At 45.4% G+C, this 15,389-nt stretch overlaps 1 protein-coding gene across 12 annotated transcripts in view; it reads left to right on the top strand.

Annotated features, from left to right (window-relative positions):
• Positions 1 to 15,389, top strand: part of SRGAP2 (SLIT-ROBO Rho GTPase activating protein 2) — a 226,719-nt gene that overhangs the window by 81,096 nt on the left and 130,234 nt on the right. For all 12 annotated transcript variants that reach the window (XR_014146567.1, XM_081825140.1, XM_081825144.1 and 9 more), the window contains exon 3: positions 6,401 to 6,593. Coding sequence is in view for 11 of the 12 variants with exons in the window: in XM_081825140.1 (XP_081681266.1) it covers positions 6,401 to 6,593 (193 nt within the window). In the remaining variant the exon portion in view is untranslated. The remainder of the gene's footprint in view (positions 1 to 6,400; positions 6,594 to 15,389) is intronic.

Consider the following 15,389-nt stretch of genomic DNA (forward strand, 5'->3'; position numbering starts at 1 on the left):
CTGGGTGGCTCAGTCGTTAAGCGTCTGCCTTCAGCTCAGGTCATGATCCCAGGATCCTGGGATCGAGCCCCACATCGGGCTCCTTGCTCCACGGGAAGCCTGCTTCTCCCTCTCCCACTCCCCCTGCTTGCGTTCCCTCTCTTGCTGTGTATCTCTCTGTCAAATAAATAAATAAAATCTTTAAAAAAAAAAAATTCAAGTGTACAGTATGCAACACACACCAGGTAATATACAATAACATAAACATTTATGTAATACAGATATCTAGCACAAATATCTATTAAATAAATATCTAGCATAATTTATGTAATATAATATCTAGCAAAATTTATGTAGTCTATTAATACATAATTTTCGAGAAATGTATATTTTGATCCTATAGTCACAATTAGATTGTAAGTTCCTTGAGTGTAGGGATCTTCATGCTTCTGAGCACTTCAGAATCCTTCACTTTATTCATGAGGACTCCTTTGTTTCTAAGGAACCAAAAATCCAATGCAAACTATTTTAAGCAAAAAAGTGAATGAGTTGGCTTATGAGGCCAAAAGGGCCAGGGAGAGGGCTGGCATCTGGCCATGACTCGATTCAAGGGCTCGAGTTTCCTTTTCCCATCTCTCAGCTCTGTTTTCTCCGGGTCAGCTCCATCCTCAAACAGGCTTTCCAGTCATGGTGATAAGATGGCGGCGGCAGTCTCAGATTCTCATTGTCTTCAGGTCTTGGCCTGCAGGTAATATCCACCATCTTTGGAGAGGGCAGAGGTGGAATGAGCTTTACCAAAAGCACATGGACTAAGAGTCAGGGAGGGTATAGATGCAGAGAAGGAGAAACGATAAGTATCTGTCACATCTACATGTTCTGGAAGCTTAGTAGCTATTGTTGGTTTGTTGTTTGGATTGACTCATGTCTAGTTCTATGTTGTATTTAATGGGGTAAAGTAATGATGAAAAAGGCCATTGGTCACTCTTCAAGGAAGAATATTTGCTGTTTTCTACTTTACCAGAAGTAGCTTGACGATGACCTTTTCTTGGAACAGTGACTACTCAGATGTAAGTGATAGTATCAGTCGTTGAAAGAAGGGGTATAGCAGATGGATTGAAGCTGATATGTGTCTCCTTTTCCTCTCCTCTCGTATCACTATGTGCATACCTTGTTTATTTCTGCTATTATTTCACCTTGTTTGGTATAGGTTTTTTCACTGGTTTCTTCCCTACTACTGAGCTAATTTTGAGGGAGGACTGCTGTCTTTTTATTCTCAGAGCACCTGCCAGGTGCACAAATAAATTTTTCTGATAAGAGTAAGTAAGAAAGGACATTGGCTTGGGAACCCAGTGACCTGGGTTTCAGTTCTACATCCGCAGCCAAATAGCTATGTGATCTCTGGCAATTCCTTTCCCTTCTCTGGGCTTTAGTTCTGCCATCCTTCCAACAAGGATTTCTAAGGGCCCACCCATTACTGAATTTGTAGAAAAGCAAACCAGTAGGGTGAAGAGCAGGACTTGGCAGGGCATCCCAGCATTTTGTTTCCTGGGGAACAATTTTGATAGGGGCTGATTACCCTTGAGATAAGAGGTCTTGGTAAGAGATACGGAGTACCGAGCCTGATGAAAGCTTCAGTTGTCTTCTTATATAACACTTGCTGGAAAGGTACTAGGAATTAATATTCCTGAGGTGGCTGAGGTGACATCATGTGTTTGTGAAAGGGCTAAAAGCAGGTGAGGCAGATTTTGTGGAAAAAGACTGGCAGTCAGTCCCAGTTCCAATGGGGAACATGGGCTTATCTCATGCCCTGTGTTCTGAACAGAACCTGTGGGAGTTGCAGCTCCTATCCCTTAGGTGCTAGATCATCAAAGAGAAGGGAAGGGTGTGCCTGTGTTACTCTCCTGTAGGATTACATTTTTCTGAGGCCTGCCCTCCCACTCTCATTTTCTCCTCAGAAATGTGGGACTCATAGGAGGAAGCCTTAATCAGAAAATTCCTGAAGAAGGAATTTTGAAAGAAGGGAAGAAGGACTAATATCTCTGGATTGAAAGCAACAGAATGAACAAAATCCTCCTATACTCTGCTGACTTGTGCATTCCCTGGGTGTTCTCTGAAGTGAGGACAGTTTTCAGAAGACTGTGTTGCCTGTGTTGGCAGATGTTATATAATTTAGAGTCTACATGATTGTAAGTGTGGCAGGGCCCTGTTTTTGTTCAGTATCCTTTGATACTGATCAGTATCCTATTAGGGCTAGTTTTTCTTCTAATTTCATCCTTCTTGTGACCCTTCACCCTCTTTCCAAAATGGAAATGAGCCTCCTTCTAATAACTCCCAGGACAGGTGTAGTTAGGATCTCAGCTGTGGCCAAGCCTGGACAAGGCGTCAGCACTTCCTGAGGGAAGCTTTGATGGATATGTCTGCCGATCCTATATTTGAACTCATGCACACAAGTGTTCCTTGCTGGTTTTGATCTGACACCCTTCGGAAATAATGGAACGATGATCTGCCGGTGGAGTTCAATGTCATGGCCAAGCTTGCCATCCAGAGGGCCAGCTTCTGGTACATGCTTTAAGAATGTTCAGTGCAGAACTGAGATTCAGCCCACGCAAATGGAGAAATGGAAACCAAGAATTCCTTCCTCTTTTTGGTGCCAGTTTGTTGGGCCGTTTTCCCCTTAGCTGGCCGGATGGTGCTCAAAAGAACGTGATTTTTGGTGGTGTTAAGTTTTTTAAATGAGATGTAATTCACATACCACAAAATTCACCCTTTTAAAAGTACACGAATTCAGTGGGGTTGTTTTTCAGTATGTGCACAAGGTTGTGCCACTATGACCACTATCTAATTCCACAGCAGTGGGATTAAATTTTGACTTGAATCTTTGAATGAAGTATCAGCCAAAGGTCAGTTCTGGTTTTCAGGAAACTAGTTCTAAAACTTTGGTTCTTTTTGCAAAGGAAGCTACAGAAATGTCATTAAAAAAAAAAAAAAAAGAGTCATAGAAAAAAGAGCCAGAGGATGTTGAATTTTTCTTAGGCTTGTTATTTGGTTTCTTTTGTCCGCCACGGATGATTTTTTAGTCGTTGGTCTTTGGGTTGGGACTCACTCTCGTGGCTATGTTACAATAAAGAGTATTCAAAGCAAGAGCAGTAAGACTGCCTTTGCTTTCTTTTCCTGTCTCTGTTTTTGTCAAGCCAGGCTTCATTAGGGCAGGGCATGGACCTGTTTTGTTCATCCCCACCATCACCTAGTTCAGGCTCTGCCATACAGTAGGAGCTCAGTAAAGACTTGGTGAATTAATGGGCTGTGGTAGGTGCCCAGGGGAGGTCATTTTGGCATGTATCACTCAAAGGTCATGGTGACCTTTGTACTTTGGCTTTGTGGATGGCCATGGCATTCATTTGCACCCCTGAGGTACAGCTGCTTCTAGAAAATGAGAGCTTGACTTCTTCCTGTGTAGTTCTAGGGACCGAACCTCCAAGGACCCCATCCTCTCCAGTTCCCAGGGATACTCATCCAACTGCAAACTGGATCTCTAAAGCCTTCTTGAGTTGATATGGTGAAGCACAGCGTGGGTGGGGTGAGTGTGTGTCTGGGTGTACACCCGCGTGCATGTGCATACGATGGAATTGTGAGGAATTCCTTCATGTTTTTATAAATTGCCCCTTTCTTCTTTCTGCCCCTGTAGTTTATTGGTAGGCCAGGGTGCAGAAGGGCCTCCAGCCTGGGCACATGGCCCACGAGAGCTGGAGTTCAGTGGCCTATTGTTTCCTGCCCCTTCTGTGCATGGACAGAGGACTGGGGCTGGCACAGCTGCCTTCTTGGGGACCATTGTTTGTCTTTGCAGCAGCAACAGCAAAAGTCTGAAGCAGCACATTTTGTGCTGGACAGAACAGCCATTCTGTCTTGGAGCTGCAAGCCTAGAGATGGGGGTGGTTGGAGTCTCCCTTACATGTCTGCGTGGATGCCCTGAGAATAGAAGCCAGGGAGGCTTCTCCTTCTAGGCTGCCAGGGAGGGGAGATGCTCAGTGGAGGGGATGACAAATCAACCACAGTAGCAGGTGGTATCTATTAGCAGAGACTCTTCTTTTCCCGGATCAGGTAGGGGTATCATTGCTTTTTCACTTTCCCTGCCCTCTGGGCATACTGGCAGACCTCAGGGTGTGCTCCTGGGACAAGAAAAAACACTTCCTCCAAAGCTGCCCTGTAGAGTAGAGTAGATTGAGGAAGCAGGGAAGGGACCCAGCCCAGTTGTGAGCTAGTTGAAACATGGGCTAGTTATCGAGTCAGTGGGCTAGTCCAAACTTGATTCAGAATCACTTCTCAGCTAGAAGGTGGAGAAGGGGATGTTCCATGGGTGGGAGCCATAGAAACTGTAATTTACCCAGAAATACTTCCAGAGACTCCAGACTTGTGTTCTGTTTCTCTTGTTTCCCTGGCCAACAGTCAACCTCTTTGGCAAGTTAGACTAACCTTCATCTAGCTTCAGCCTCACTTGCACCTAGTTGTATGACCCTTTGGTAAATGACTTAACAGGTCTTATTTCATTTTTCTTACCTGTGCCATCAGTATAATTGGGGATAGCTGATGGACTAGTTGTGGAGATGAGATGAGATGATGCATATAAAGCCCCGTGAAGGGTGTTCAGTAACCCTTTCCCTCAGGGTCCCTCAGGGGATGCCTGAGAGTGGGGTGCACTTTGTATTACCCACTTGAGGCACCTGGGAAAGTCAGGGTGCGGGTCTGTGTTGGCTTTAAGTTCCTGACTAAGTAGAAGGGGTAAATGAGGTAAATGTGGGTACGTATGTGCTTGGGGGCTTCTTAGATTAGTTCACATATTTCAGAGGCTACCTAGGAAGTGCTAATTCCTTGGCCAGGGCAACCCTGGAGTGGCCTGCCTCTGATCATGGGAATTTGCCTAGACCCCTCTTTTTTTGGTGGAGGGTGGGCATAATGCATTCTACCGTGTTCTCTTCGGCTCTCCTGGTTAGTGAGATTATTGAGGCAAAGTCTTACGTGAGTTATAGGTGACTCCGAGGGGGCGGACAGCCCCATTACCCACCCACATCCTCTTGCAAATCTGGAACTGACTGGAGAGCCTTTTTGCCCTAAGATGCCCTGATTCTTCCTTAATGGGCAAGTTGTAAGTAATATCAATGAGCATTGTGAATGCGCTCTCCACCCACAGTCCGCCCATCCAGTGGCTACTACTGCCGACTTCTACTTCTATCTACTAATAGGTGGAAGGGGGATAGATGCCTCTAGAAATAGTCTTGACAAGGGCTGTTGCCTTTAAGAGGCCAAGAAATCTCTGGCAAGAGCTAGATGCCTGACATTGCCCTCAGCACATCTTCCCCCAACACCCTTGTAATCAGACTCCCAAAAAACACAGAACAAGGGAGCTTTGATGAGTGATGAGGTAGGCAGCTTTTCTGCTCAGCCTTCTGTCTGCTTGAAACAATCCTCTGGGGCTCAGTTTCAGTTCAGGTGAGGTTACTGTAGGCCTGATTGGCATTGATGGTTGGCAAGGGGGAGGCACGGGGACGAAGAGGGTGAGAACTGTACTTACAGATCCCTCGAGATCACCCATAAAGGATACTTGTGCTACATTCTGATATGGGTGAAAACAGAGGCAAAAATGAAGATAAGGGTAGATTATGGACGCCTAGCTACTTCAAGGCAAAGCTAAATGCACCATTTGCCCAGCGTCATTGATTCGTAAGAGTGGTCGGCAAAACTTTCAACATCATAGCACTGATCCTGGATTTGCCCCTGACTTATCCACAGCTCGGATGAAACGTCTAGATCTCCCTACCACCCCCCACCCCCATGCATCACGTAGCATAGACAGAGAGCATCGTTATGACTCTGTGATTTGGGAATGAATTTGGAGCAGACACAAGGAAAGGCATAATAACATAAGTGCTCCTTCCCCGGGTTTGGAAATGATCCAGCAGATTCTTGGTTCCAGTTTCTTAGTAGGCCCAAAAGAGTTGGTGGAGTTTTTGGAGATGCCTCATATCATATGGCCATTTTAAGCTTGAGCCTTTTTTTTTTTTTTTTTTTTTAATTAAAGGCTTTAAGTTCCTGACTAAATGGAAGGGGTAAATGTGGGTACGTATGTTTTTGGTTTTTTTGTTTGTTTGTTTGTTTTATTTTTTTTTTAAAGATTTTATTTATTTATTAGAGAGAGAATGAGAGAGAGCAAGCACATGAGAGGGAGGAGGGTCAGAGGGAGAAGCAGACTCCCCGCCGAGCAGGGAGCCCGATGCGGGACTCGATCCAGGGACTCCAGGATCATGACCTGAGCCGAAGGCAGCCGCCTAACCAACTGAGCCACCCAGGCGCCCCCGTATGTTTTTGTTTTGTTCCGTTTTGTTTTTAGGGACCTCCATCTGACGGTCTGACTTTGTTTCTTTTGCAGAAATCCGTGCCCAGCTCACAGAGCAGATGAAATGCCTGGACCAGCAGTGTGAGCTCCGGGTGCAGCTGCTGCAGGACCTGCAGGACTTCTTCCGGAAGAAGGCAGAGATCGAGATGGACTACTCCCGCAACCTGGAGAAGCTGGCCGAGCGCTTCCTGGCCAAGACGCGCAGCACCAAGGACCAGCAGTTCAAGTAGGGACCCTGTGGCTGTTTCTCGCAGGGACCTTGGGAATGGGGCTGGGGAGGCGGGTGAGGCGGGGTGTGCCACCTAGATCTTTGCGCATTCATGCAAAGTGCCCCGGGGACTTCAAATTGGCTGAGGGTTGAGAGCCCTCAAGGACTTCTCCTTTTCCAGATGGGTCCTATATGCAGGTCAGGATCCTGGAGGGGTCCCAAGAGATGGTGGACCGTGCTAATAATAACAGCAAACACTTTCAGAGCACTTCCTGTGTGCTAAACATGGTTCTAGGGGTTTTACATATATGAGAACTCATTTAATCTCCACAAGTTTGTATGTTGGTCATTGTTGTATCCTCAATTTACAGATGAGGAAACTGCATCCTAAAGAAGTTAAGGCAATTGCCTAAGATCTCTCTCTCTCACACACACACACACACACACCTCTAGTAAATCAATAGCAGAGCTGGGAATCAAACCCAGGCAGTGTGGCTCCAGAGTCGTTGTTCTTTTTTTTTTTTTTAAAGATTTTATTTATTTACGTGACAGAGAGAGACACAGCGAGAGAGGGAACACAAGCAGGGGGAATGGGAGAGGGAGAAGCAGGCTTCCCACTGAGCAGGGAGCCTGATGCGGGGCTTGATCCCAGGACCCTGGGACCATGACCTGAGCCGAAGGCAGACGCTTAACGACTGAGCCACCCAGGCGCCCTCCAGAGTCTGTGTTCTTAACCAATTGACCAAACTGTCTTTAACTGGAAGAAATGAATGATGCTGTCACCATACATCTGACTCACTGCTCACATGGTCTGTTCCTTGTGTAGCATTTTATGCAAGTGGCCCTTTCACTCTGTCCTCACTGCCGTTGCCCTAGTTTAGATCATCATCCTTGTCTGAATGATCACATTACTCACTGTTATCATCCACAGCAGAGGTTCTCAACTCTGGCTTCACATTAGAATTCTCTGGAGAACTTTTTTGAAATGCTGAAATCTGGGCCCCATTCCAGAGCAATTAAGTCAGAATCTCTGGGAGTGGGGCCTGGGTAACAGTATGGTGTAAAAGCTTTCCAGATGATTCTAACGAACAACCAGTGTTGGGGTCCAGAAATGGCTTCTCCCCATTCCAGTCTGCCCGATCCACTCTTACCAGATATAGCCTTCCTGGAACACATTGGAGATCGGGTGGGTTCTCTGTGCAATGGCTTCCCACTGTCTATGTTCTTGATGCTCAAGGTGTGGTCTCCCAATATTGGCACCACTTAGGATGTTGGAAATGCAGAATCTCCGGTCTCATCCCCAGATCCACCCTGACAAGAGACTCAGGTGATTGGTATGCACTTTAAAGTTTGAGAAGTTCTGCTCTATTCACAAAGGTGTACATGCCTTGGCTTGTTCTTCAAGCCCCTTTACATTTGGCCCTGACTAATTTTCTAACCTTATTTCCTGTTTTTTTTTTTTTTTTTTTTCCCCTCTACTGTACCTTAGCCAAATAGAAGATTAACTCCAATGGGCCTTTGCCCATCCTGTTATTTGAACTTAGGTTCCCGTTCTTCACATCTCTGCATGTCAAAGACATACCTATGTTTTGAGACCCATCTCAGATGCATCATGTTCCAAGAAAATTTCTTGATTTTCCCAGAGGAAAGAATGTTCTCTCTTTTCTGAATTCTTACAGTATTTTATTTGTTCTTTTATTAGGGCATTCAGTACTGTCTGCCTTTCATTTTCTTCCCTTAGTGGACAGTGTAAGCTTTTCTGATTCATTTTACAGCCTCCCACAGTGCCTAGTCTAATATGTGGCATATAATAGATGCTCACTAAACATTATTGGATGAGTAAACGAATGAATGAATGTAGGAACTGATGCCAAGTATATCTTGTTTTCCCCCATTTTCTATTTTTGTTTATCACTCTAATAATTTGGGACACAAATTATCCTTTACAAACCAGCTTTGAGCAGTGAATATGGAGGCTAAGTTTGAGGAGAATAGATGACACCCTCAGTATGAGCCAGAATGAGAATTTCCTCCAGATGTTTTGTCCTCAGAGCTCCTTATCTTTCCCAAGTCCTATTCTCTTTATAATAAGCAATCCTGAGAGACTAAAATGTTATTTTAGTATATGATAAATGAAGATTTGGGAGAGAAATCATTTGCCTTAGAAAAATGACTCAAAGTTGGATTTATTCTGTTGGTAAGCTGCTCCTCAGTTTAAAATAGCATTTGATTTTTAGTACTATCATATTTTCAGCTTCAAGACATATTTACTATAAATTAAAGTACAGATGTGCTCATCTCTAAGTCAGCTGAATTGCTCTGATGAAGATCACATACAAGGAATAGGGTGTTTTGGAAGAATTGATTTCCCTTCTCATAAAGCTGGTACCTGGCTTCATCTTCCCCCAAACAACCAGTGAGTATTTATTAAGAGCCATCTGTGTACTCTGTATTGTACAGGCATTGGATGATACAAGGGAAGTTAATCGTGTGTCTCTACAGGGGGCCATATCTGGCTGGGGAGAAAAGATTTTTAATACCAGAAGCAACTAGAGAGCAAAGCAATAATGATCTCATTAAGAAATCACTGGTTTTGTGTAGAATATAGATGTGATGGGAGGTCAGAGATAAATCATCAGAGATAGATAAAGGATCTGGAACAGTCAGGAGAGTTTTCATGAAGCAAGTGGGACTTTAAAGGTAGGCGAGGCTTTGAAGGTAGGTTTGTGTAGCAGAGGACAGCGCGTGCCGGCAAGAGGGAAGCGGGAGTGTTGGCTGCTGAGGGGATACAGGGACGAGGGAGGGGTCCAGCTTCGTTAAAAGGACGTTTCTTTTCCATTCCTTCAACAAATGTCCAGGGCACATTCCTTGAACTCCTTCAGGCCAGACATGGTGCCTTGGGCTATAGCCAGGATCAAGCGCTGCCTCTGGCGCAGGGTACTTACACAGGATGAGGACACGGACGTTAAACAGATCACACAATTAGATGAGTTGAGCTAAGTGTTGTGGAACAGAAGTACAAGGAGCTCTAAGAGCGTGTAAGAGGGGGACTTCTCCACTCCTTTTGCTGTCACTTGATGGCTAGTTTGCTTCAATAGCTTCCTGTCTGATTTTATTCTCAGTGACAGTCTGCTTACCCACCAAACCCCTTTTAAGTACCTACTGGGTGCTGTGCTCTGTGCTGATTCCTCTGGGGGCTAAGGTACACTCTGGAATCCTGGCTAACAGGGAAGAGAGACATGGGAACAGTGTAACGTGAAACCTTCAGTGGAGGTCTGAGCAAAATATCATGAGAATACAGATCGTTTCAAAAGCAGTGGAAAATAAGGTTAGATAAGGGGGGTAGACCCCAAATAATGGCTCTTGGGCAGGCAGGCCGAGGAGTTCAGGTTTGATGTGATAGCATGGTAGTGAGCCCTCTGGGTTCTTGTGTGGGGAGACCAGAAGGTACAGTTTCTGTTCATATAGGAGAAGAGGAAACATAGTGGGGGGACTATTCGCAGCCTTGCCATATCGTCTATGAAAGACCATGTCCACCCATCCATACAAAGTGCTACAGTGCATAGAGAATAGACATCTCTTCAGGTTGCAGACTGGGCGGGGCTTCACAAAGGTGAAGTTCAGTGTTTGGGAAATGGGAAAATACAAGTGCAAGTGCTAGGTGCTGGTCCTGTGAGCTGAATTCAATTGAGACAACGCAGAAGTTATAGAAGGAAGATAGAAAGGTGGAGGAAGGAAGCATATTAGGTAGAAGGAACAGTTGAAAAAACAAGGCTGGTGGGTAACTCATCTGTTTTGCTGAAGAACAGGAATAATAAATGCAATCGTGAAATAAGCCTGGAAAAGTTGGTAGGGGCCTGATCATCGTGGTCCGGGAGTGCCAGGCGACAGGGTTTATTCTGTAAGCGTGGGGAGCCATTGGTAGTTTTTGAGCAAGGAACCTAATTATGGCCGTGCTTTGGGAAGGTAACTATGGCAACACCACAGATCAGTTGGAGGAGAGAGACGGGGAAGCCGGAGGCCTGTTAAGAAGGTATGGCAGTGAGCCTAAGGTTAACATGGGCTTGACCCGAAGTCGTGCCCTCGGAAATTGAAACGTGAGGGCAAGAGGCACTCCGAGTGAGAGAAGCTGGGACAGAAGAAGGGCTGTGGGTTTCCCGGGTCTCTGGAGTGGCAGTTGTACTGTATTTTCATTCCGCCGGCGGAGTGTAGCCTCGATTTTGCTGACTCTCGGGCTGATCCCTAGAATAGTTCATTCTCTGCCCAGAGCGTCTCAGCGGGCACTCGTCACCTCCCCCGGAGCTGTAGCAGCTGTTGGCCCAGCCATGCCATGGATTTGTCTCCCTGCGCTGCCAGGAGAGCAGCTGCCGAGGCAGCCCTGGACAGACGCGCCCAGGGCCGTGGAAACTCTTCAAGTCGGCCTGGGGTAGGGTGGCCAGGGCCGAAGTCCGTCTACATGGACCCACCCCGCCCTTTTCCAGGCCAGTTTCTCAGCCTGGCTCGATTTCAGCCTCTCACACTCGGGTCAGTTGGGTATTCGGTTACAGTTTTAAGTGACTGCACTTAGGGACAAACATTGCTGAGCTGCTTTTTTCTTCTTCCTTTGGACAACTTCTTACCCTGGAAGCCATTAGCCTGTCACTCTTGGGCTTTGCTTCCTCTTCTGCTTTGCTCCTGCTCACCTTTTGTCCTCTCCCGCACTGTGCTCTGTGCAAACACCCTCATTAAAGCCCTCACAGCTCTGACTCCTTTGCAAAGTCTGACCCTGCGGTCCCATCACACTCCTTCTCTTCCCCTTCCCCCACAGAAAGAGCGAGACATGCTGCAGATACAGCTACCTAGCGTTGATTTGATTCTACCGTATTCTGCTTTGTTTAAGGTAGGGAACATGGCTTCCGCCATCCCTTTGAATTGTGGGTGAACCCTGCTCATGTCTGAAATTCTATCCGCCTGGTTTGATTAAGAGCAGAGATAAAATACTATGTGAGGGTCGGAAGTCTTCCTAGGGAAGATGTTCTTGCATTTTCTTTGGCTCCTTGAAGAGTATAAATGTATTCCTATTTGTTGCTGAGCCTTTGATTGTCTCTTTTAAGTGGAATCTGTGTTAATATTGCCCAGCAGGACTCTAATTGATAATGCGTTGGCTGTGGTTTTTTTTTCTTTTTATATAGACTTGCTGTAAATTACCTTTCAGTCATAGCTCACTTGGTTTTGATCTCCTACTTTTAATAGCTCAGTTCTTTTCTTTTTTTTTTTTTCCTGTCGAATCTTTAGAGGAATACTCCTACATTGCTGCTATCCTGCTGTGTTCTTTCCAGAGACCTTATGCTACTTTAAAACCCACAGCCAACATCTTTTCTTTCTTCCAGCTTTTCCTTTTCCTCAACAACAAATATTTGTTGAATATTTTTAAGGTATTGTTCTAGACTCTTAGAGGGGGGAGATCCAAAGAAGTAGAAGTAGTGGTTCTTTCCCAGATGAGTTTATAGTCCGGTCAGGGATAACTTGTCCCCGAATACTATAACACATCTTCAGTATAAGGCAACATGTGGTAAGGACCAAGTATGTGCTACAGAAGGGATGTGGCACAGTTGGTATGGTCAGGGAACTTCCAGAAAGGAAATGGCATTTGAACCAGACATTGAAGAAAATGGACAGGATTTTGATGGATGGAGAGGGAAAGAGGGAGGGAGAGGATGTTGTAGGCAGGGAGGGGCACAGCGGGAGGAAAGTACAAAGTGCTTTTCGGGGTGCAGCAAGTGGACTGGTTAACAATTGTGTACAGAGGAATTGGACAACGGTAGATAGGACCATATAGTAGAGGGTCTTGACTTTCGATGAAGATTTGGCGCTATGCAATAGACACTGGAAACCACTGAAGGTTTGAACAGCTAGTGTCCAAGCTGAGATATGAGCTCTTCTTACAGAAGCTTAACCTTAACCTTAATGGTGGTGAATTGCTAAAGGACTGTGAAACCCGTTGCCACAGTAGATAATAAGGATCTAAATTAGGGTGGGATGGTAGGAATGAAAAGAACAGAAATTGATCCTTCGGACCATTTAACAAGTATGTATCCCATGTGACAGACACATGCCAGGCAAGAAGGATACTGCCCCCCTACCCTCCTGGAGTATAGTCTAGAGACAGATGGAAAACACCTGGTGCAGGAAGAAGCTACAGGAATTGCTGACAGATGGGATTCAGGTTTCAAGTGAGCTTGGAGGCACAAAAGAAAGAGGGTTGTGAAGTTTCTTTTGGACTTGGGTGACTGGTAGATTAATGGTGCCTTTAACAGAAATACCAAAGTTAGGAAGAGTTGTTTTTGAAGGGCTACAATGTGAGAAATTTGGTTTTTGGATGTTAAGTTTAAGATAGTGGAGGGATATTGAAGCTGAAACTTGCAGACATTGACAGAAAATGAATGGCTGTGTTCAGGGCTAAAGATCTGGGCTGTGTTCAGGGCTGAAGTCTGGGTTGTGTGGGTAGATACTTGGGCATGTTCATAGAGAAGTGATGGTCTGATTTCCAACATTAAGGGTTTAGGAGGAAAAGGGGGGAAACATTCCTTTGTATTGTCGGTGGTACTCAGATTGCAGAGAATGAAAAGTGATTTAAAAGATATATTTATTTGTGCATTCATTCAGTACACATTTTGAGGACAAGGCATTGAGCTAGGTTGGGGATAGGAGCAAGACAATATCCTATTCTCACTAACATGAAATTAGCAGGACATTAAAGAGATACACTTGGAAAGTAAACCCGCTTATTTGGCTGATCATGAGTTGTGCAACCATGGGAAGGGAGATGAAGGAGCAGGACCCAGGTATCTCAGGAATCTGGTAGACATTCAACCTGCAATATGCCTTTCAGTGGGAGGTTAGGTACACAATTAATTAGAGAGAAATTCTTGTAGAGTCCATGTTCTTGGCCTTGGGCCCAGTATTTGTGCACAGTATTTCTGCAGTTACGTCACCTCCCGTCGATGCATTTTTCCTGGAGTTAACTTCAGAGTTGTTCATCAGCCTCACAGAATAGCATTGGGTTGAAAAGCAGAGTCAGTTGGCCATGGAGATTGTTATAGCTGTGATTGCAAATCAGAAAAGGGTGGTGGACCAGAAAGTTCCTCCTCGAGTACTGGCTGACTCTGAGGAGGGAGGGAGGAGGAAGCATGAAGCTGCCAGAAGGGACAACCCCTCACTTCCTGGGACCAGGACATATTTGGGAGCTGTTTGTTCCCTCGGGGAAGATTTTGCCCAGATGTAGCATCTGGTATTGAGCTTCCCTTTGCCATGGCTCAGGCCGCCTTTATTTAGAAACCAACACAAGGTCCCCTGGTGAATGTCGTGCTGGCCTAGTCCGTACAGAACTTAGGTGGTGGTTGGATCCTTTTCGGAAGACTTGGGAAGTCTCCTCACACATGGACAAAGCAGGTTAGAAGAGACACAAGAAGGCAATTTGGGGGGGCAGGGTGGAGGTCAGCAAGACAGGGTGCTGGATAGTCTTTGGAACAGAGAAAGAATTCATTTGAAAGCTCTTTGGGAGGCGTTATGACTTAGTAGTAAAAGCTGAGAGCTTTATTGTTTTTTATTTGTTTATTTTTAAAGTTGAGAGCTTTAATCCAGACACATTTGGGTCTGAATCCTATCTCTTCCACTTATAGCCCTGTGACCTTGAGCAAGTCACTTAACCCCTTTTAGCTTCAGTTCACTCATCTATGAAATGTAGAGAGTAATATTCACCTTGAAGAGTTGTTTAAGGGTTAGATATAATATATGTGAAGCACTAGCCTAGTGCCTATAACTTACTAGATGCTCAAAAAAATGGTAACTCATGTAATTATCATGACCACAGAAGGAGGGTAACATGGAGGTCAAGATCCCTGGTTCTGGAACCACATTTCCTGGGTTTGCAATCCTGGATTTCCCACTTACCAGCTGGATGATTCTAGATGAAGGTTCTTGGTTGCCTCAGTTTCCTTGTCTGTAAATTCAGGGTAATAACAGTGCCTGCCTCATGGAGTTGTTCTGCTGAGTAAGGGAATTAAGGTGGAGACCTTGGGACAGCACTTAGCACATGTAAATAGCAGTGGCTGCTCTTGTCCTCAGGAGATGGGACTGAACATAGTTATCCCAGGTAAAACCTTGGTGGATGAGATTCACTGTGTAGTCCCTGTGCAGAGTGAAGCATTCTTAAGCCTGGCCCTAGGTAGTATCCTGTCTGTCTCCCTTTTCCTCAGAGACCCCTGTGTGTGGGTCCTTGGGAATGACAGAACTCATCCTCCCTCCTGATTTTTATGATACGGCTGCATTGGGCAGGAACTATGCAGTTAGGTGACTCTACATAATTGTACGTCCAGTTCCTATAAAAACTCAAGCAATTGCACGTTTTGTCTTGTAAGCTGTCATGTTCACAAGGTGTCATGAGCTACGTTGAACCAGGTAGTTAACCCTGGCATGTTCCTTCTATATCCAGGCTCATAATCATCAAGAGGAGGAAATTTATCTCCCCTCTGATGTCTAATTGGCAAATCGTTGGGTTTCCATAAAGGTATGTGCTGAGGTCCCGACTGCAAGCGGTTGGATGAAAACGTGCCAGTCCTGGTCAGCTCATGCCGTGGCTGCCCTCCGTACCAGCCGACCAGGGCAGTACAAGCCTCAGTCGTGAGCATAACAGATTGTGGTTTACTGGGTTGTCTCATGAGGCCAAACAGAAGCGCCTACACTTCTGCATACATGGCTTTGTATCATCCTTTCAGGGTAGGGAATGATAGAGGGCAGTTGGGAGCAAAACATGCTTTAATGAGCAGTTGGGAG

This window comes from Leptonychotes weddellii, chromosome 6 (genome assembly GCF_054177405.1).
Source record: "Leptonychotes weddellii isolate Sample4059 chromosome 6, ASM5417740v2, whole genome shotgun sequence".
Taxonomy (NCBI): Eukaryota; Metazoa; Chordata; class Mammalia; order Carnivora; family Phocidae; genus Leptonychotes; species Leptonychotes weddellii.